At 39.4% G+C, this 22,936-nt stretch overlaps 1 protein-coding gene across 4 annotated transcripts in view; it reads left to right on the forward strand.

Annotated features, from left to right (window-relative positions):
• Pi3K21B (phosphatidylinositol 3-kinase regulatory subunit alpha) overlaps window positions 1-22,936 on the forward strand; it is a 919,547-nt gene that overhangs the window by 748,337 nt on the left and 148,274 nt on the right. For all 4 annotated transcript variants that reach the window (XM_067141251.2, XM_068226250.1, XM_067141250.2 and 1 more), the window contains 2 exons: window positions 12,017-12,239; window positions 15,667-15,951. In XM_067141251.2, coding sequence (XP_066997352.2) covers window positions 12,017-12,239; window positions 15,667-15,951 — 508 coding nt within the window. The remainder of the gene's footprint in view (window positions 1-12,016; window positions 12,240-15,666; window positions 15,952-22,936) is intronic.

The following is a 22,936-nucleotide window of genomic DNA, read 5'->3' on the forward strand; positions in this document are numbered from 1 at the left end:
AAAGTTCTGAGTATTTCAGACTTAACACAACACAGAGATCAGGAAAATTCTGAAGCGTGTGCCTACTCGATGGTTATCACTAAGGTGTTTAGATGGGATATTGCTGCAGTGGGTCCTTTTGGTTACTTTATTCAGGAGCGAAATTGTAAGTAAGGATTCTCAGATGGAAACTTTGAAGACTTACAAAATTCCTAAGCCCAGTCTAAGTGAAAATGTGTCTTGTTTGTCTGAAAAGTTGAAACATTGTCATAACACTTCACCACACGCCTCAGTTAGAATGAAAACCAGTCATCACTTTCACCCACCAAGTATGAAACTACTGATGACGGAAAGATCCATGCTTTGTCACGTGAGGAACGACTGTTCATGTTCCTTTCATCAAATTTGCATAAATCGTTTTGCCTTTCTCTCTCAAGTTTTATGGATATCTTTGAGAATCCAAACGTAGCCCTTCTGTCAATTATGTCGCACTTCCACTTACTGAAGTCAGTTTTGGAGGAACTATTGATGAATGTGATCGCAAGGTTTGTGAAGCCACACGTTATTATTAAAATCTCCTCCTCTCTCCTTGATGAAGATTATCATACTCCAGCAAATCAAAAGGATGATTGTGATCTGATGATAGAGAACTCGGCGTTTGTTTTGGAGAACATTTTCAAGTCTGAGGAAAAGTGCATATTCGTTAAGTCTGTTAGAAAGTGTTTCTCTATCGTGTGACTGCATGGTACACACATTTCCGTTCAAAGATGTTTTAATTAATGCAGAAGTTGCAAATATTTCTGCCGTAAGTAAGGCATTTTCTAGGCTTAGATTATTCATTACTTTAACAAGTTTCCGAACATTCTGACTAGTGAAGCGAAACATTTAGATAAAGTAACTGATATTCTGCACTCCCAGTTCTGTAACTTTCAGCTCGAAGAAACAGACCTGGCAAAAGGAAGAATTGATGTTCAGTGGGCATTCGTCAGATGAAATCGGCTAATGGTGTACTTAAATATGACAGACTCTCTAAGGTTATGCTTGCTATTATATCAATTCCACATAGCAATGCAGAATGTGAAAGGATTTATAGCAGTCACAGAGACAAAAACACAGTTCAGATCCTTGCTGTCTGAACAAACTTTGGAGAAACGTTTAACCTTAAAATCAGTTCAGGAAGGCAAGTGCTTTGAGCAAAAATTTACTTCCGAGATTCTGAAGAAGGCTTGGTCAGCTACGGGTGTGTTGAATAACAATTAATCGTAATGTGTTCAGCATGTTGAAGGATAAGTCACATGTTCCTAAAGTTCAGGTACGGTATGTCCAGTATTTAGTATTCACATATAAATAATAAAAAATATGTATATGTAGGCCAAATCGAGTTGTTAATGTATTGAATTATTATAAATTAGTACATGTTCTGCCATCAGTGATGTGTCGTAATACGTCGCGATGCGCTGCCAAATTTCTCCTGATTTTTTACTTTTGAAAGTCTGCGAGTGTAATTTAACACAGTCAGGCACAGAGTTAGGCGATCTATAAACGATTGAGAAGGGCTGGATAGTTCGCGAAAACATTTTTATTTCCAGTAAATTTGTTACAGGTTACATTTTCGCTATTTGCCCCTGAATCTCAGGGCTTTTACGAACCTTTGAATTCAATTAGCTCTAGTTTTTGAGCCGTGATCCAAATGTTTCCTGTCTGAGGAATCGTTGTGTAGCTTCTAATCACTTTCTGCATATATTTCCACACAGTTGCAGTATCACTTGTGTAAATTTCGAGGAAAATCGGTGACACTTCCTAACGCAAAAACTGAGTGGACACTTGTACAGAAGAATCCGTCAAGCGTTGTATACCTCATATCGTGCTATGGTCTGGAGTAATAAAATATTTCTTCGCATAATAATATTACTAATAATAGTAATGGTCTTACGTCCCAGTGGCTACTCTTACGGTTTTCGAAGACGCCTAGGTGTTTGTAATTTTGTTCCGCAGGATTCTTTCATGTGCCGGTAAATCTATCAACACGAGTATGGCGAATCAGAGTACATTCAGAATCCGCTGGACGGTGCCATTCCTTTCGCTCGTGCTTATCCCTAGAATGGTAACAATACGCCTCATAGACGTACACGCAAATGTAAATGCCCGCCAAAGCGAGTGACCTTGACAGGGCATCCCTACCCTCCAGCTATGCTTCAAACAGCCCCCCCCCCACCTCCGTGTGTCTGTCACGTCCCAGCCGTGTTCCTGTCCACGTTCGGTGAGTAATAATCCCTCTTACGTAATGTAGTGCGCCTGAGAGGCTTATAGTTTCCATTTAATGAAAAGTTTTATACGCCCTTCAGACGCATTGTTACCATTTGTAATAATACTTTTCAGGAGTGTTTCAGCTTACACGCTCTACTTTTAGTATGGTTTATGGCGCATTGCAAGGAATCTTGTGCATCATACAATACGTCCTATGCTCAATGCCATACCATACCTCGGAAAGGGAAGTACACCAAATAATAAACCATCAGTGGACTATTTTGTGGAAAAGCTTGTGGAAACTGTAAAAAACACAAACAGAAATATAACCACGGATAACTTTTTCACGAGTATACCACTGGCTCAACGTCTACTGAAGAACTACAGGCTAACCATGGTAGAGAAAATCAAGAAGAATAAAAGGGAGCTCCCATCAGATTTTGTGGATACGAAGTACTTCAATCGCCCTCCTGGATCATCATTATTTCTGTTCCACAAAGACATTACGGCTGTTTCTTACTCGCCTCGCAAGAACAATGTGGTCTTGCTGATTTCCACTATGCACGATGATGATGCAGTGAACAAGGGGAGTCTGAAACCTGAAATTACAGTCTGTTATAATCAGACAAAAGGGCCTGTTGATTCCTGTGCAAGGAAGACGAAGCGATGGTCCATGTGCTTTTTTTACAACATGCTGAACACAGCAGCGTACAACGCTTATGTTGTGTATGTGTACAACATCTACAAAAATAATAAGGACGGAACCGAGACCATTATCTAGATTCAATTTTCTAGTCAAGCTGTCTGATCAGTTGACATCTCCTTGGATGCTGCAAAGGCTCCAACAACCACACATGCCTCATGCAGTTAGGGACAGCATCCAGAAATGTTTGGAGAATGTGTCTGAACCTGTTGTTGAAGAAACAATGGACAGAAACTTTTAAGAGGAAGTACTGTAGCTAATGCTCCTACAAGAAAAGGAGAATGACGAAGATGGTTTGTCACAAGTGCAAGAAATCAATTTGTGGTGAACACAGCAGCAATGTGTGCGTGCATTGTGTAACACTGCCTACTTGGCTAGAAGAGTTGAAGGCTAACAATTCGTGTGATTCTTTCTAGTTTATTTCATATGAGTTTTTATCAAATTTGTTGTAGGTTATTTTTCTTTTACTTCAGTTACTTCTGGAATAAGAATTTACTTTCAACAAGCTAGTAAGACTGTCTTGAGAGTCTAGTTTTTTACTGGTTTCGTATTTTTATGTATCACTTGTGTCTTGTATATCTTGTGTTGGAAATAGAATTATTAATTCAAGTTTCAGAAAGAAAATATAATTGAATTCACCTCTATACTTAGTGATGTAGTTAACATGAAGATCGTTGGAGAAAAGAAACTTAGGAGACAGTACAGACTTGTTTTGCGCCGTGTACGCCTTGGAAGCGTATAGTTACCAATAAGCGTTAAATTTCCTTGTTACCATTCTAGGGTTAAACAGGTTGAGCAATATAATGCGGAACCAGTCCCGCAGCGTTGCAGCGCAGCCTGTACGCGGGAGGTGCGTGCGTGACAGGAAGTCCGCAGTAAATACATTCTCGCGTAAGCTATTTCTAACAAACAAACAAACAACACAACACAACACAAAAAATAAAAGTACTCGCATATATCACGCCAGGATATTTCGAAACAGCCTCCCTTCGATGTTCAAGCATTTCTGGCACCTGGTTCAGAAATTGTTCATTACCCTTCAGTAACTTTGTACCCATTCGGACAGAACCGTATCAAATTTCCATTTCCTGAGCAAGTCGTCGATGTGATTTTGTAGGAGACCTCTCCAGAGCGTTAGCAATGTTACCTACAGTTTCCTATGTGAGTACTGCACTTGATTTATTACGTTTCTTATCAAAAAGACTTCCTATCGTACGTATTTTATTTACTAATCTATGAATCGAAGTCCGACCTGGAAATTGGACATCAGGAAACTTCTCTTGAAATAATCTCCTTACGGCCCTCGCACTTTTTATACGGACGTATGAATCCCAAATGAATACTCTTTGGGGAACAGAATACCGATACCCGACTTGAGCTAACTGAGCCATGTCACGGAATTCACACACTGTACTAATGTCACCAACGAAACACGGGCCACGTTTCAAATGTTCAAAAAAGACTGAAACTTGACGCGGTAGCGCGGCCTTGTACATCCGGCACTGTATTTCGTCACCGACCGACACACTTACTCATAAATTCCCGCGCACAGGATGGAGCGATTCCGCTTTATTCTGCTTATCCGCTGCTGTACTTGTGGACGTTTTTCAGCCGATCACTTTTTCCTTGTGAGGAAACCTACATAATACACTAAATGCTCAGAGTTCTTTGTTCCTGTTCGAAGAATTAAGTTATGTAGCCCCTACTTCTTATGGATCTGCTGAATGTGAATTTGAAGTCGAGTTTTTCCTGGGGAAAATCTTGTACCAGTTGGAAATGAAAGACGAATTCCTTACTTTTTGTGGTAAACTATTTACCTTGTTGGAACATTATCAAAATATTTTTGGATCGGATGATTTGTTGACATAGTACGAAGGCTGTAAATAAAGTAGTGGCATCGTAGTCCAGACACTCGCAGAAGATCGGGCATGGTTCAAATACTAATCACTTCTTCAGAAAATACTAATGTACATGTCCTCTGAATATGAACTTCCTATCTCTAGTATTTCAAGGTGTTCTGGTTTTTATGAACACGAGTGAATGTTGCAGTCATTAAACTTGGTATTTGGAATATCCTTTAAAAATTAGACACACACTATATTTATTTTATGAAAATCCACTTGGGGGGGTGGAGGAGTGAAGTGGAGTGAGGAAGGAGTTGAATTCTTTTTTAATGAGGATATGTATATCTCAAAAACTGAAGATGTCACAGACATGAAAATTGGTACATGGAATCTTCTTTGAAAGTACAGAAACGCGTATTTTTTTTTGTTATCGGAAAATCCACTTTAAAAGGGGGTGAAAAAATTGAAAAGGGGGATGAATTTTTAAAATGGGTATACATACGGTATATGTCAAACTTTTCATGTTACAGAGGTGAAAATTGGTACGTGGAAAGTCCTTGTAAAATGGCAGGAATGTGTATTCTTTGTTTTGTTTTCGGAAGAGCCACTTAACGGCGGTGAAAATAAGTGGAGGAGGAGTTGAATTATTTTTGTGAGGATACTTACGTCTCAAAAACTGAAAATGTTAGACGTGGAAATCGGTGGTTCTATTTGGAATCTCCTTTAAAAATAAAGTAACAAATATTTTTGGTTTCGACTTGACAGAGGACTGTTTCTCACATGTATAGTTCCATAGCCCCAAAAGGCAAAACCACAAACGTGGTTTACAAAGAGGTTCTAGGGTAAATGAAACGCATTTTTTCGGTGAGTTTTTATACTTTAGGGATTTTTCAGAGAATGTCTTAATGCAGTACCGAGGAACGATTAATTTAATCAAATTATGAAATCCTCGCGAGCGGAGCCGTGGGTAACAGCTAGTTTACCATAATGTATCCTCGGCTCTGTCCGGTACCATACTTGGATAGCGTACCGGTATGTGGCGCCACTGAAATTGATTGTGTACTTCAAAAGTTTATAAGTTCGTGGATACAGTCAAATATGGTTTTTAATAGGGTCGAATGGAGTCATTTTTTTATAACTGTCTGAAGTTATCGTTACGAAACTAATAATATTATGTTTACATCTTAAAATGTAATCTTCTTTACGGGGGTTGAATTTCTGTCCTCAACACTGATTTTCGCCTCATTCATAACTACTTACATGCACTATTTATTTCCATTCCTTCCACATACAAATATAATATCACTTGCAGATCTGTTAACAAGGCCAACCTCATTGCGACTGAATAGCGACAGCGAGCGAGTTCAGCCGTTTGGGTTTGTGCTCTCTCGTCCATAACAAATAGCTGGCGAAGACTTAAAAGCCATGTATCTTCAACAATTCCTGTACAGTCAAGAACAAGATTCAGTAAACATTTCGGCCGAAGTATGTAAGTCGAAAAATTGTTTCTGTCCAGTTGGATCGGGAGAATTGCACACTGTACGCTGCGAAAACAAATCCCCAATATACTCTCTGTCGTCGTTCAATTACTAGTACTACTAGATTCGTATTAGGCCTACACCACGTGGACAACATTTCTTGCAACGGGTATGGTACATTCTTCATAGTGTGGCGATAATGGTCTGCTGTGAGATTACCGTCAATCCAGAGAACCATTCCAACTCAGTCGGACGATATCCTTCACCTCTATTCTACGCAGAAAGACGGACGCTTGTCTAGGAAGTGGATACATGGATACATGTCGTGAGCAGAACTAGGCTCCCTATAGAAGATGACGCTTCTCTTGTCACTGTTTACGTTTGACGTGGCAAAAGATTGACTATAATGATGAACGACTTTTTTCAGAGTAAACCGACTGTAATAAAACCCGAATTTATTTCGTCGCTACTTGGGCGGTGGTGTGAGAAAAGCTGTCAAATCCCAGAATTGCAGTGGATAAAAACAGGTTGAACTATTAAGTCGGCTTTCTTGCGAGATGAAACTTGCTTTAAATCATTGGCTACTGTCTACCAGTCTGTCGTTTTCTCGAAACATTTAAAACCATTTTTATGCTGTGTGAAGTGCCTTGGAAATATGTCTTATAATTTTCCAGTTCTCATTGCAGAATGGAACCTGTAAGTCACCTTGGTACTTGCTCGAGGAATGTGCTCACTTGTGGGCTCGGGAATGTCCCTCAGTATCGGAAACCGTAAAGTGAACCCCCATATTACCGTGTAGAGTTTATCTTCGGCGCTGAACTGGTTGCGTTCGCCCTCTATTATTGGGGATTTCAAATGACGGTAACTAGACATCCCATTTCGTACATTAAAGTATTTGCTATAATAAGTCGTACAAGTTCTCGTACCTTTCTTCGATAGGTCGGCCATGCAGCTTTAAGTGCGTGTACATGCAGGATTCCGTACCGTACTGAAAACTCCATGTGAACGGGGACTCAGTCCAGATCGAGTCTCAAAGTTGATATTGTAAAATCTGGGATCGTATCGTACTCGGTTCGAATCGAGTTCCATGTAAACGCGGATCTTACTGAGTTCGTATTGAAAATGACTGTGCGTACACTTCATGTTTTGTCGAAAATATTTTCCATAATAGGAATAATATTAATATTCATTCATAATCGATACCCGATTGGATATTTACAGGCAACAGAATTGCGAGATCCAAAGAAGTGCTTTTAAAACTTCACTTCGGTAGGCTATTGAAAAAGCGCATATGAAAAGAGAAACATTTTCTTCGCATGGGGCTTGAATAAGTAAAAGTTTGCAAGAGGAAAGATATTTTTTTTTTTTTTTTTGCATACAGTGCCTATCCTCAAAAGGTGAGGCTAAACACGATGTTTTTTTTTTTTTTTTTTTTTTTTTGCTTTACGTCGCACCGACACAGATAGGTCTTATGGCGACGATAGGATAGGAATGGGCCAGGAGCGGGAAGGAAGCGGCCGTGGCCTTAATTAGGGTACAGCCCAGTGGCGGCTCGTGACAAAATTTTAAGGGGGTTCACAGCATTTTTGTTCATGTCTCAAATCAGCAAAAAAGTAACATAGGTACATAAATAATTTCACTAACAGTTCCTTGTACGGTTCCTTCTTCACAGATACTTTGGTAGAACCCCTGTAACCGAGGATAAATTTTATACGAGACTAATTTGTTAGTGTAGAACAAAAGTAAAATTCACAATAACTTTACTACACTGAGATTATTGAAGGATGCGAGTACTCTTGTTGGTTTTCAAACAGCACGAATTTCACCTGGGCGTTAGTGTAGAACCAAACCAAACCTCATGGCCTACCAAGCGACTGCTGCTCAGCCCGGTGGTCTGCAGATTACGAGGTGTCGTGTGGTTAGCACGACGAATCCTCTCGGCTGTTATTCTTGGCTTTTTTGACCGCCATCTCACCGTCAGATAGCTCCTCAATTGTAATCACGTAGACTGAGTGGACCTCGAACCAGCCCTCAGATCCAGGTTAAAATCCCTGGCCTGGCCGGGAATCGAACCCGGGGCCTCCGGGTAAGAGGAAGGCACGCTACCCCTACACCGCGGGCAGGCTGTCTTAGTGTAGAACAGTAGCAAAATTCATAATAGCTTTACTGCACTGCGAACACTGAAGGATGCGAGCACTATTCCTGGTTTTTAAATAGCACGAAGTTCACCTGGATATGACGAGAAGCATAGAAGGAATGTGTACCGCATTTACCGGTAAATTTTTTAAAATAATTATTTCCGAATTGACCCCAATAGTCTCCACATTATCTCGGTTAGTCAGGTTCTACTCTTTCACATGGTAATTATTCTCATTTTGCAAATTATAGCCACTACTCTAAACAATTTAGCATGCAGTACAACCAACAATACTAGATCATGCTTATTTAAATGATAGGATTTAAATTAGCAACTCACGTAAATGCTGATTATTTGTACAGGAAAGCAATCCTTCTGTCCTTCAATCGCGCAAATTTCTCAATCACTTTACGATTGAAGTCACTGATGATATTGACAAATCTCTTCTCAATAGCAAGCATAGCCAGCGCTGACAGTCGTTCTCCAGTCATGGTGTTCCTCAGAAACGTTTTAATTCGTATTCAAAGAAGAAAAACACCTCTCGGGCTCCGCTGTCGTAATTGGGGTTGTGACAACAATTCGGAGTAATTCGCATACTTGTGGAAATGTGTCCCTATCTAGTTCATTGTCAAGCAGAAACTGCGACATGAAAATGGCCCCATCATCTTTCTGAAAGCCATTTCTCATATACAATACTTCTATTCAGTCTTCAGCTGTGTCTTATTTAGGCAGGGATACATATGCGCCACTGCATTCAGTTCTCTTTCTGGAAAAGAGTCTGAATAGACACCAAAATGCCTATTCAGAATTAGGGTACTAGCGAAATCTGCCGGTAATGTAATGCAATAGTAGCTCCTGGGAGGCTGTGGCTAACCATAATAGGGGAGGTGGCGGACCCTTGTGGTCAACTGTAATACTGCCACTGGGTTGAGGGTGGCTCTAGACGACAAGGCACGTAGCTTACCGTGCTCCTCGCTAATGGGAATATCAGTGCAGAAAACCATGACGTCATCTGCTTTGCGCATGCGTATAGTCTTCAGCACAGCATTATCCAGTGTGCTCGCTGCACTGTCAGTCAAAACGAACAACTGTCGGTGTAACGGAGCTACGATATAAGTCGATTGTCGAATGCTTTCGATCGATTGTCGAAATCAGGTCGAAAGAAAAGAATGAATGCGTAAATATGTAATAAAACTGGGTGTTCACGTGCTCCTGTGCTCCTAAGAGCTCACTGCCACTGGTACAGCCCCAGCATTTGCCTGGTGTGAAAATGGGAAACCACGGAAAACCATTTTCAGGGCTGCCGACAGTGGGGTTCGAACCTACTATCTCCCGAATACTGGACACTGGGCGCACTTAAGCGACTGCAGCTATCGAGCTCGGTAAACACGATGTTTTGGAACTTTTGAAATTATAACTCGTGATAGGTTATATTGATCAAAGAATATTGGCGATATTATCGCGATTCTGTATCGTTCATTTATGGCGATGTTGCATGTCGGATTCAGTACTATATGTGAACGGGGATTTTACTCAGTACAGTTAGTGTACTTCAATTTTAATCCCCATGTAAACATCATGTATTTTAAGTTCTGATCAGTGTGTTGTGTAAACTCCTCCTTCCTATCAGCTGCTCTATACTCCATTACAACAGCAGGGCGCAGAAAATAAATAAAAACATAAAATCGCAAATATTTCCTTTATTATTCATCGTAGATTGGAAACGTAATTCATGGCGGAAATTTTAAACATGCATTGTCGTCTTTTCTTAACATAACCGACACAAAAATACCAATTTGTTAAAATTCTACCAATGTATAGCCTAATTTAATTTTGTATATATGGATACTTAGCCTATTTTGTGTACCAGGCATACCACTTACAATACTGTACTTAGAATGTATTTTCTCCAGGACGGCACTGTAGCGAGAGAAATACATTCAAGGCGTAGGTAGCTCAGCTGTCACGGTTAATTCATAGGTACGAGCAGTTATATTTTTTAAGATGTAGGTGGGTTCAATGTACGAGTGTAAGATCTCGGTGAAAGCTAAGCTGGTGGACTCTGAATATCTTCATTAACTGGGAGGTTACAGACAAGAGAGTAGCGGGAACGATTGCCGGTACGAACAGATGTAAACAGTGGCAGAAGAGGAATACTAACTAAAGAATGAGTTCGTTGTATGAGATTATACTTATGAATTGACTTCATGGTGGGGTAATGCTCAGTATTTAATGGCTGCTCCTGTAGCATGAAAACGCTGTAGAAGAGGCCAGTTTGCTAGAGACGAATATAATTTTATAGAGATGCTTAGTTCATTCATATTGAATACTGAAAGGCAAACAAACTCGTGGCGCAACAGCCGATCGGGGCCCTTGACCAGTCAAGGTGACTGCTGCCCTCCCAGATGACCTGCAGATATGGGAGTGGCAAGTGGTCAGCCTAACATCTTCAACCTATTGTTTGACCTTCTTGACTGGGTACGCTACCTCTCGTACCAACCGGTCCTCATTAGTTCCCACGAGTCTCAGTGAACGCTCTTCCAGCCTTCAGTCCAGAATCAACATTCTTGGACTGGCCGGGAATCTTATCAGAGACCTCCGGGTAAGAGGCAGGCAGGCACATTATCAAAGGCATACTCATGTGTATTACAGCATTATGCATTTATGTTTGAGGCAGCATTGAAAACATTGCATGCCATGAAATAATTCCTTTATTAATGTACCTGGTTAACATCTTGGCACATACTGAACATGTTACTCTGCTGGCTGTCATGGCAGGGCGGGTGATGTCCATGTGATACAACTCCTGGGTAGATGCCGTATTGATGGGGGGGGGGGTTAAGCTCTGTCCCTCCATTCTCTGGGACTTGGAGGCTGACATTTAAACTCTGCTTTATTGCCTACACATGGGCATTTGTCAGGTTTTTATGTTAATTTACCACCTATCCTTTATGGTTGTCTTATATGAAGGCTCACTGGGCTGACTGACACTATTATTTTGCTCTTTTTTAAGTACTGGTGCAGAAAATCTATATGGTAACCGAAATACCACATTGAATGTGGAAGTGAGCAGATTTTTTGGCACTATCAAAAGTCCAGCTTTGTATTTACCAGTATAATGTTCGCCCATCTGCACCTCTGTAGTTCTGCGGTGAGCTTTATTTATTTATGTATTTATTTTGTCTAAGCAAGTAAAGCGTAAGTTGGGTGAAATTTTCAGTTGGAAATCTCCTAGTGTCAAAAAATACACACCTTAAACCACCAGCCAAAGCCAAAAATGTATCACGAGTGTGGGGGTTCTGGTGACCCCAATTAATTTTATACTATCCTCCTTTTATTGCAATTATTTTGAGGTCGTAGTTGGAAAATGTGTTACGGAGCTTGACGTAAAGCACCATCACAGCATTTAACAAGGACTGAATGTTGAAAACTCATGGGAAGATCTATAATGGCTGCTCTCAGTGCAGGTTTTCCAAAACTTTGGCCTCTGGAATTACAGTTTTCCAGTCTGACATTATACCTTTTAAGCTATGTCAGTTAGAGTGGAAATAATAGAATATTGTACATGATTATTTGGTTATTTCATTTCAGGATTTTTATTACAAGTTTGTATTTTTCTGTGTTTCAGAATATGGGCATCAAAGATGAGTTTCATCAGAAGGCTATCTTGGTATGTATTGATGAGCTCTGTCGCCCAGCATCTTCAGAAGCTGACAACTGTCAAGAAGAGGACCATGGCAGTGAAAAGTCATCCCATCGCCTACTTGAACACAGCTTCTCTACCTTAGAACGGTGTGATAAGTGTAGCAAATATCTCCGTGGTTTGCTGCATCAAGGCTTCCTCTGCCAGGGTATTTTTTTTTTTCTTCACAGTTTATGATTTATTATTTGTTATGTTTCAAACTGTAATCGTAAGATTTTTTTAGTCCCAAATTTATCCTTTAATCACTTACATAGTTAGCTCTCAAGCTTTTGAAGGCAGGCAGTTGATATTGCCATGCTGTTCACTAATATTTGAGGGTAAATATTAATCTAGACTAAGAGCTCTTTGGCATATAAATTATGACTTTGGAAAAAAACATGTTCCCACTAAAATAGAAACTAGCTGATAAGCTTGTGGAAAAGACTTCCTTTATAGTTAGGGTGTGAACATTTTTTAATGATTTCTTTTGTGTGTAGCCTAGTCTTCTTCCATGTGCTACTCCTTGATCGTGCACTAAATAATAATCTTCGTATATATGACTTGTTTTGCATTTGTTTGCTCCTTGAACCTTCCTGTTCAGATGACCAAGATTCACATACTGGCTCTATCTGGAATTTAAGACATTGTAGAGTCAGAATCATTGTGCTCTATCCTTTAGGAATATAAATGAGTAGTGAAGTGGGTTCATGTTGCATACTTTGTCATTCTTGGTCATAGCCTTTTCTTCCCAGTCCTAGGCCCAGTTAATTACAAATACACCTACCAGTAGTTCATTTGTCCACACAGCAAAAATGTTAGTTCTTATCATGTTCTCGTATTACTAAATTCAGTGCAATCCTTTTGCAATACTATATTACAAAGTGAAAGGCACTTGAATTAATTCACACTCATTGCAATGATTGCAATGGGCAGATATTCTCTCCCATAGATGGTGGTCATCTGTGACTGGGGGGGATTCTGTTCATTGTCTTCGTCCATTCATATGTAGTATGAATATACAAGAGGAGGTATCTTGGAAATACCTCATAAGGCTAAGGTTGTATAATATTTATTGGGTATGTACCGGTAACATATATTTCAAACATTTTTGTAACATTTCACTAATTGGAATATCTTTGTTATTTTGTAGTACTATCAAAACTAACTGCATGTAATAATTTGGATTACAATAAACGAATACTCTCTCCTCAGTTGGTGGTCATCCGTGACTAGGAGAGAAATTCATTCATTCGTTCATTCATTCATTCATTCAGATAATTTCCACTGTTTTTTGCCACACAAACTGACATTTATTGCAAAAGAATGGTACTTGATATGTTATTCAAAGTAGTGTTCTGTGGAAGCTACAACCTTTTCCCACCATTCAAGTAATAAATGTATTCTCCGGCAGAAATATACAGGTTCTTTTAAGGCAATCCAGTAATCGAGCCAGTTTTGGATAGTGTGGAAGGGCTGCTTAGAAACGCCATGTTGTGGCAACTGAAATAAACGGTAATCTGACAGAGCAATGTCCAGTGACTATTGTGGGTGGGGTAAGGCATCCCATTTAGGTGCTTCCAAGGTTTCCTTCACAAGGTTTCCTTCATGAGTTTGTCAATATGCGTTCTGGCATTATCATGGAGAGGATAATCTTGTCATGTCTTGTGGCTTATTGTGGGCATTTGTCGACGTGCTGTTCACCATTGACTGTTGCGCCCAGTTGCAGCGGCTTATAATACACGCACCGACTTGACATAACGATTGATAGTTTGCCAGGATGCACTCATGATTTCTTCCCCATAGCATTGTCGTAATGAATGTATTTTTTTTGCCGGTCATTATTCGATGCAAAAACAACTTCCGTTTTAGTCTTTGCAATACCAATTCACAAGTGATTGTACGCTTTGGAATGTCTCTTCTCTCAATTAATTTGGAACACGGTTTCTGCACTTCTGTATAATTCCCATTGCTTTTCAACATTTGGCGACGGTTAACTCATCGACGTGTAGTGATTCCGACAACTCCTTGAGTATCCGACATGAATCCTCTTCTAATAATGTTTGACTAGGGCACTTTTTGTCCTTCATATCAAAATCATTGCCTTCAAAGCATCAAAAACAAGTTACTTCTGATAGAGTATGCTCGCCATAGGCCTCCATTAGTGCAGAATGACTTCAAGCAGCAATTTCTTGATATGAGAGCAGAAGAGTAATGGTTTCCTCAAATTATTTTTAAAAATATTTTTAAAATTTTTATTTTATGAAACCCAGTATCTTCAGTGCGATAAAAACTTGTGTTCTTTGCACTCCAATCATGTCGCCCACTGCTGCTGATAGACTACTGATAGTACTTGTATGCTCAGCAGCAGTCACTTTCAGCCCAGTTAACATCTCACAACTGCTGCTCACTATTGGGCAATAGCCGAGAATTAAATCTAGTTCGTTATAGTTTCTAATCATGAGTATATATTTAAAAGAAGAAATTGATAGGAAAATTTAATACTACTTGTGTATCAGTATTAATGATCAATTTGTACAAATCTGAATTAATGAGGGCTGGATACTGCTTTGTAAATTGGTGATACATGAAAACAAAGTTTTGTTGTCCTGAACTCGTAGCAGTTATGATCAAATTATAAAGGGAAGAGTTGTAAGAAATATTGTCTATGTGAATACAGTAGCTGCAAAACTGTTAGGAGTAATTGAATTGTTGTTGTATTGTAATGTCCGATTTTCCTCTCCCTTGCCCTTTCTTTCCCTGTGGCATATTGCAGGCATTTATTGGTGAGTGCATGTTTTACATGAGTAATTTTTGAAGTGGTATTTACCGCAGATGATTTCACCCAGTTCCAGCAGCTCATAATACATACACCGACTTGGTGTTGAGGTTGATAGTTTGCTGGGATGCAGTCATGATTTTTTAGCCTAAGAATTGTCATAACGAATCATTTTCATTCTATGTTTGGTATGGGACTTCATTTTCACTTCAGTCCTGCAGAGCAGCCAACTTCTCCTGTTGGTATGAGATATACTCGAGAAATTGAATCACAAGCCCACAACAGTCCTACTTTGGATCTGTACAAAGTGTATCATATCAAACTGAAGATCTTCCAGAAAATTAGTCTTATTGTATATAAGGAAACTGAGATCTAAACAGCATCCAGGTCATCATATTCACAAAAAATCATCCTTGCGCACAAATAATTCAGGAGATTGTGATGGTGGTGATTATTTTTTTTTTACAATTTGCTTTATGTCACACTGACACGATAGGTCATCTTGCAACAATGGGATAGGAAAGGCCTAAGAGTGGGAAGGAATCAGCCATTGCCTTAATTAAGGTACAACCCCAGCATTCTCCTGGTGTGAAAATGGGAAACCACAGAAAATCATCTTCAGGATTGCTGACAGTGGAGTTTGAACCCACTATCTCTCAGATGCAAGCTCACAGGGTTATTGTTTTAAGGGGAAAATGTGGTATTATCAGTCCAATGCACGATACTATGACCTGCCTTTTTACCTGTAACTTTTTTCTTTTTCCCTGATGGTTTTGGAGACCAGTTTCATTTATTTGACTGTACTTCTACCTTGTTTTAGATTGTGGTCTGGTGGCACATCGTACATGTTCAGCTACCGGTCTACCTTCATGCCTTCCAGCTTCACTGGACCGCCCAACTCGCCATCATTTCCATTCTATATTTGGGATGGGACTTTGTTTTCAGTTCAGTCCTGCAGAGCGACCAGCTCCTCCACTAGTTATGAGATGTACTCAAGAAATTGAAGCCCGTGCCCGGAACAATCCTACTTTGGATTTGTACAAAGTGTATAGATCATCACCTCAAACTGAACATCTTACTGAACTGCGACATAAGTTCAATGAAGGTAGATATCTCTGTGATGTTCATTTCTCTTTCCTCTTCTTTCTTTTCTTTAGAAAATGTGCTATTTTATGCAATGATGGTTTGCATCTTGTGTCATTCTGACATCCAATGTTATCTTTATTTATAACATCAGTTTGTTAGAATCTGCTGGCCAGGTATATGTTGATGATTTTACAAGTCTGCCTGTTGAAATACTGCGAATGTTTCTAATGCAGAAAATTGAAATAATTTCAGTAGGCTTTTTTTTTTAACAGTGTTCAATATTTTTAGAATTACATTAAGTGCAAAGCCTTTAAGTTTCAGTATTCAGTTCTTCTCTTCTATGGAGTAGTTATCTCCTTCTGTGGATCAGTGGTAGAGTGCTGACCTCCAGATCCCTAGATTGTGTGTTCACAATCAGCATGGGTTGTTGGATTTTGGAAGGGTGGAATAAAATCTGTTCGGCATTTCCATGTTGTACAATATTGACATGTAAAAGTTCTCTGGTCACATATTTGGTATTTCCACAACAGAATTAATTAAAAAGTCAGTCATAGATCCATTCCTCCTGCCGTCTGGTGGAGTAAAGTGGAGCATAGAAATTAGCATGCAGACACATCATACTATAATCTATCAGCTTCATGGTAGTTGATTAGTAGTAGTATTCTGTATGGCTTATTAGCCTGGTGCAGCTCTTGTAAGGTAGACTCCCCTCCGATGAGAGTGGGCGGCATCTGCCATATACTACTACGTGTTATTGCAGCAGAGTATAATGTTGTGTGTGGTGTTGAATTGCAAGGATGTTGGGGACAGTACAAACACCCAGCCCCTGAGCCAGGGGAATTAACCAGGATGACTTGCAAACAGATCATACGCTTTGACAATGTTAAACTTTAATAATTATTAAATGAATGTCAAAATGTCCACCTTTTCCAATACTATATTATGCAATATTATTAAATTACATTACTAAACTAGGGACTAGTTTCGGCCTTGGCTGGCCATCTTCAGCCGTAATGTAATACATCTAATAACTAAACAAATGTAAAAACACACAATTGACATGAAAACTAATGTACAAACACACAATTAACATTAAAATCTGGGATGAACTAAGTGTAAAATCTGAAAAATAAATTAGGCTCTAAATTCTTAGCATCTGGAGTATACTCATCATCCAGACACTTTCTTGCATTGATATTCATAGAATTCTTAGTTCCATCACTGCTAATCATTACAATTTCAATTGCAAAACCGGAACTGATATATGTTGATTCTGTAGTCAGATCATCAATCACCGAATTTACTTGAGTGGTGTTGGCAGTATTCAAGCCACTGGATGCCACTGTGAATAACTACCAGCTGACGCAGAACTGCTAGATGGTGTTTCCACATTGACCAACGTAAATAAAAATGAAATGTTCCCGTAGTGCTTGTTAAAAACATGCTGAAATGCTGTTGGACATTGTCAGGACGGCACATGAAGATATGGTTAAAACTGACACATCCTTAATTTGTGACTGGTATAAATTCGCAGTTCATTGTGGTGTCCATGAAGTTAACCTGAATAAGTGATAGATAAAATTAATGAATAGAAGAGGGGGGGGGGAGAGTGTGTGTTAGTCAAATGGCATAGGTTATACGAGATTTACCTCTCGTTGCTGCATGTGGTGCATGGTGTATTGTTGTGTACCTCATACTAACGGTTGTGAGATTCAAAGGAAAAGTGAGGGGGCGGGGTGAGGGGGTGGAAAACAGAGGAGCGGGTGGAGGGGGGGGATTAAGGCGGGGCTGAAGGATGTGGGAAAAGAGATGGCTGCTGAGGAAAGGTGCTGTGAATATTATGAAAAACTGAATTATGACTTGTTCGTATGACGTTTCTAAAAACGGGAATGAGAAGGTCAAATAGGATATTTGGCTTTTCTCAAATGTCATTTAGACTTGACTATTTTTTTGCTATTTGCATTACGTCGCACCGACACAGATATGTCTTACGGCGACGATGGGATAGGAAAGGCCTAGGAATTGGAAGGAAGCAGCCGTGGCCTTATTTAAGGTACAGCCCCGACATTTGCCTGGTGTGAAAATGGGAAACCACGGAAAACCATCTTCAGGGCTGCCGACAGTGGGACTCGAACCCACTATCTCCCAATTACTGTATACTGGCTGCACTAAGCGACTGCAGCTATCGAGCTCCGTGACTTTACTATTATCAGGCACCCAAGCTACTTTAGGTATAAGATTTTCAGAAAGCCCACCCAAACAGTCACTACAATGCGTCAAGATTCTTCACACCCCCAAATTCACAAACGAGCAGCCTACAACAGCATGGTGTACCGAGCCTTTAATGTTCCAATGTCTAAAAGAAACCTCAAAAATGAGTTGAACACCATTCGTAATATAGCTAAATCTAATGGATACAACACTTTCTTTATTGAAGAAATAATCAATAAATATAAATATCACCCCTCTACTGCTTTGAAAAAATATAAACAAAATAACTCCTCCCTTTCTATCTTCATGTTCAACGAACAAATTTTCAAAGTCATCAACATCTTTAAAAAGCATGACGTAAAAGTAGTTTTCAAAACCAACAATAGGAACGCACAAGTCCTACATAATGCCACATCCATAAACAAGTTCAATAGTTTTTTAAAATCAGGAGTATACAGGATTATTTGCAACAATTTTAATTCTTCTTACGTCAGACAGACCGAGAGTAATTTTAATATAAGGTACTCAGAACACATCATTGCCCTGAAGTACAATAAATTTTCAGCTGTAGAACAGCATATGCATGGCTATGATCACAAATTCACAGACATAAAACAAGATATGGAAATTCTCAAAATCATCAACACGAGATTTACCTCTCGTTGCTGCATGTGGTGCATGGTGTATTGTTGTGTACCTCATACTAACGGTTGTGAGATTCAAAGGAAAAGTGAGGGGGCCCTTTGCCCCCTCCTTAACATTACTGAAAGCTGCTTCAGACATATAGATCAATATTTTAACCCAAATCATAATCTTAATGACATTTCAGAAAAGCCAAATATTCTATTTGACCTTCTCATTCCTGTTTTTAGAAACGTCAAACCAACAAGTCATAATTCAGTTCTTCATAATATTCACAGCACCTTTCCTCAGCAGCCATCTCTTTTCCCACATCCTTCGGCCCCGCCTTCATTTCCCCCCTTTCCCCTTCCCATCCAAGCCCTCCTCTGCTTTCCCCGACCTCCCCCCTTGCCCCACCCCCTCGCCCCTTGCCCCGCCCGTCTCTCCTTGCCCTGCCCCTTCCCTTTCCTTTGAATCTCACAACCGTTAGTATGAGGCACACAACAATACACCACGCACAACATGCCACAACGAGAGGTCTCATATAACCAATGTAATTTGACTAACACGCTCTCTCTTTCCTTCTATTCATTAAATTTTTTCTAATTTTATCTATCATTTATTCAGGTTAACTTCATGGACACCGCAATGAATTGCGAATTTATACCAGCCACAAATTAAGAATGTGTCCGTTTTAACCATATCTTCATGTGCCGTCCTGACAATGTCCAACAGCATTTCAGCATGTTTTTAACAAGCACTACGGGAACATTTCATTTTTATTTACATTGGTCGATGTGGAAACACCATCTAGCAGTTCTGCGTCAGCTGGTGGTTATTTACAGTGGCATCCAGTGGCTTGCATACTGCCAACACTACTCAAGTAGATTTGGTGATTGATGATCTGACTACAGAATCAACATTTACCAGTTCCCGTTTTGCAATTGAAATTGTAATGATTAGCAGGGATGGAACTAACAGTTCTATGAATATCAATGCAAGAAAGAGTCTGGATGACGAGCATATTCAAGATGCTAAAAATTTAGAGCCTAATTTATTTTTCAGATTTTACACTTAGTTCATCCCAGATTTTAACGTTAATTCTGTGTTTGTACATTAGTTTTCATGTCAAGTGTGTGTTTTTACATTTGTTTAGTTATTAGATGTATTACATTAAGGCTGAAGATGGCCAGCCAAGGCCGAAACTAGTCCCTAGTTTAGTAATGTAATTCAATAATATTGCATAATATAGTATTGAAAAAAGTGGACCATACAACATTAATATAATAATTATTATTGTGATCACAATTCAATACAGATCAAAACCATGAAGTTTATATCCTGTGATTATGATAAACTTTGACAATGTGCCGTGGAGTTCCAGGAAAAGGCTAGACTAAGCGACTGACTTTGACGCAAGTGTAATAGACTAATTTAACTTGGAAACAATATTCTCTAACCCATGGGTAAATAATGGAAATATCGATTATTATTATTATTATTATTATTATTATTATTATTATTATTATTGTTGTTGTTGTTGTTGTTGTTGTTGTTGTTGTTGTTGTTATTATAACTTGTGAAGTGTGGCTATGAAGTTGTTTACATTTATTAGTAGTATTATTATTTACGTAGTTATATACGGACGATCATATTATCTGTGAGGTTATGTCTTAGAACCTCTGCTGTATGTAAGTTAATATGAGTTTATTTAATGTAAGAACATGTAATTAATAGTATATAATTTATTATTACTGTACCTGTATATATGATGTATAATCCACTAAAATATTGTGAAACACACTGTAACAATCTAGAACAATGCAATGTGTGACTGGGTTTGTGTAGAAACTTCTTTACATTGTGAATACTGTAGGCTGTTGGAGACTCTCGAATTTACGAGAAAACATGTTGTGTCATATTCTTCTAGAAGCCTGGCCAGGCAACGTATATAAAGAGGCAGTCTTGGGAGTAGAGTTGAATGGTTTTGATGAGACTTGTGTGGAAGTCATGTTAGCCGAGTGTTTGAAGTCAAGTATGAGAATTGGTTATGTTGGTAGTTGGTTGGTTGACATGCAGGTGCTGCAGTCTCCAGTCTTTTTCTACTTCTTCGTAGAAGTGTTTTGTTTCAAGATGGAAGTTTATTAGTGCGTGTACAGAATATGTGTAAATAACTTGTAAATAAAACAGTGTACACAACTGACAGCATTCCATGTGTGCGTCTTTGTGGCGACATCAACTTTAAGAACACCAAAAGGTGCCTGATAGAGGCTGCCAAAGAATTTGCAGAAATATAAAGAAATATGGCTGGTGGAATGATACCTGCTAATCAGTCCTCCAGGAAATGCTCGGTGCTAGGAAACATTCTTACTCGACGGAAACTGAAACCGACTTGGGAACTTACAAATCCAACAGGCCCAAACAGTTAGAATGATCAGGACTGAGAAACTTAAGTTTGAAAAATCACTTATTGAAAAGATAGACCAAAACTTTAAGAGAAATGAAACCAGGAGTTCTAGAGAACATTCAAAAGGAAACTCGCTAGCTATAAGCCACCATCGCTATGCTTTCAGTGAAAGTACAGTACATTGGCAACTTCAAATGAAAAAAATTGTAACATTCTAGCAGACTACTTCAAGAATCTACTAAACTGCGATAAACCACAAAGCCCCATTGAGACCAAGGAATCCATACTCGGGTGCCCAAAATCCAGACCACCCGACAAAAATAAAATCAAGCACCACATTGCCTGTCTCAAAAACAACAGACCACATGGAGAAAGCTCTGTAATTGCAGAATTGTGGAAATATGAGCTCGAGGAATCAATTGAAATCTTGCAAAAACAAGTACAAGTTTTCCAATGTTTGGGTAGGGTTCCTTCAATCCAAAGATTGGAAAACGGCCCTGATCCATCCATTGCACAAGAAAGGCAGCATCAAAAATATCAACAACTACAGAGGAATATCCCTGCTACCAGTAACCTACAAAGTTCATTCACTTGCCATCCTGAAGTGTTACAAAGCCCAACTCGTGCCTCAGATAGGTGAATATCAGGGGGGTTCAGGAAAAATCGCTCTACAGCCGAACAGATACATAACCTTAAAACGATAATCAGGTATTGCACTGTAAGTTCCAAACAGTATCTGTCAGTCTTTGTTGACTTTAAGAAAGCGCACAACTGGATAGACCGCAAGATGCTGCTATAAACATACTTAAACTCTCAATGCCTAAATTTTTTTTAAAAAATTTTTCTAAAGAGATTTTTACTGAAAACTGTTTAGAAGTGTTAGATACATCATCTATTAGGAGACATTTAGGATAAGTGTCATAGATAAGTAGATAAAACCCGTCCTCATATGAGGGTGCTGTGCGTTACAAACTCTTCAAGGTGCATTTAAGTTAACACCTCCGATGTTTTTTCTCAGAACTGGAAACCGATAGAAACATGTGGTTTATTTAAAAATAATTGGGCAGTACTGTATGGCACAAAGAGCCCTAGTAGCAGTGATGAGAGTGAGACTGGTTTTTATACCTAAAATGGCAATGTTTTCATTGCAAGATCGGCGAGTCATTTTCATTTTCTCCATTTGTGTGGTGTGATACTGATTGAAATTCATCGCCAGTTCAGTGAGATGAATGAGATGTGGTGATGGTGTCATGGATGTGTCTAATGTGCATTCTTGGGTGAGACAGTTCAAAGAAGGCACTACGTTGGCGACAATAAACCACGACAATCTCGTCCTCGCACAAGGCGGTCTGGCTACATGATCGAGCGAGTGGAGAAAGTTGTTTTTTAGGATCGCCGAATTAGTGTGGAACAGATTGCCTCCAAAGTTGGCATTTCCGTGGGATCAGTGCACACAATCCTGCACGACGACCTGAAAATGTGAAAAGTTAAAAATGGCCGGAAAATGCTGCACGCGTGCTCTTTTTACCAAGACAATGCACCAGCGCATCGGGTGAACGTGACACAGCAGTTTCTTCATGAAAACAACTTCGAAGTGATTTCTCATGCTCCCTACCCACCTGATCTGGCTCCAGCGACTTTTGGCTGTTTCCAACGATGAAAGACTCTGTCCGTGACTGTACATTCACTAGCCGTGCTGCTATTGCAGCAGCGATTTTTCCGGTGGTCAAAACAGACCCCTAAAGAAGCGTTCACAGTGGTCATG

This window comes from Anabrus simplex, chromosome 2 (genome assembly GCF_040414725.1).
Source record: "Anabrus simplex isolate iqAnaSimp1 chromosome 2, ASM4041472v1, whole genome shotgun sequence".
NCBI lineage: Eukaryota > Metazoa > Arthropoda > Insecta > Orthoptera > Tettigoniidae > Anabrus > Anabrus simplex.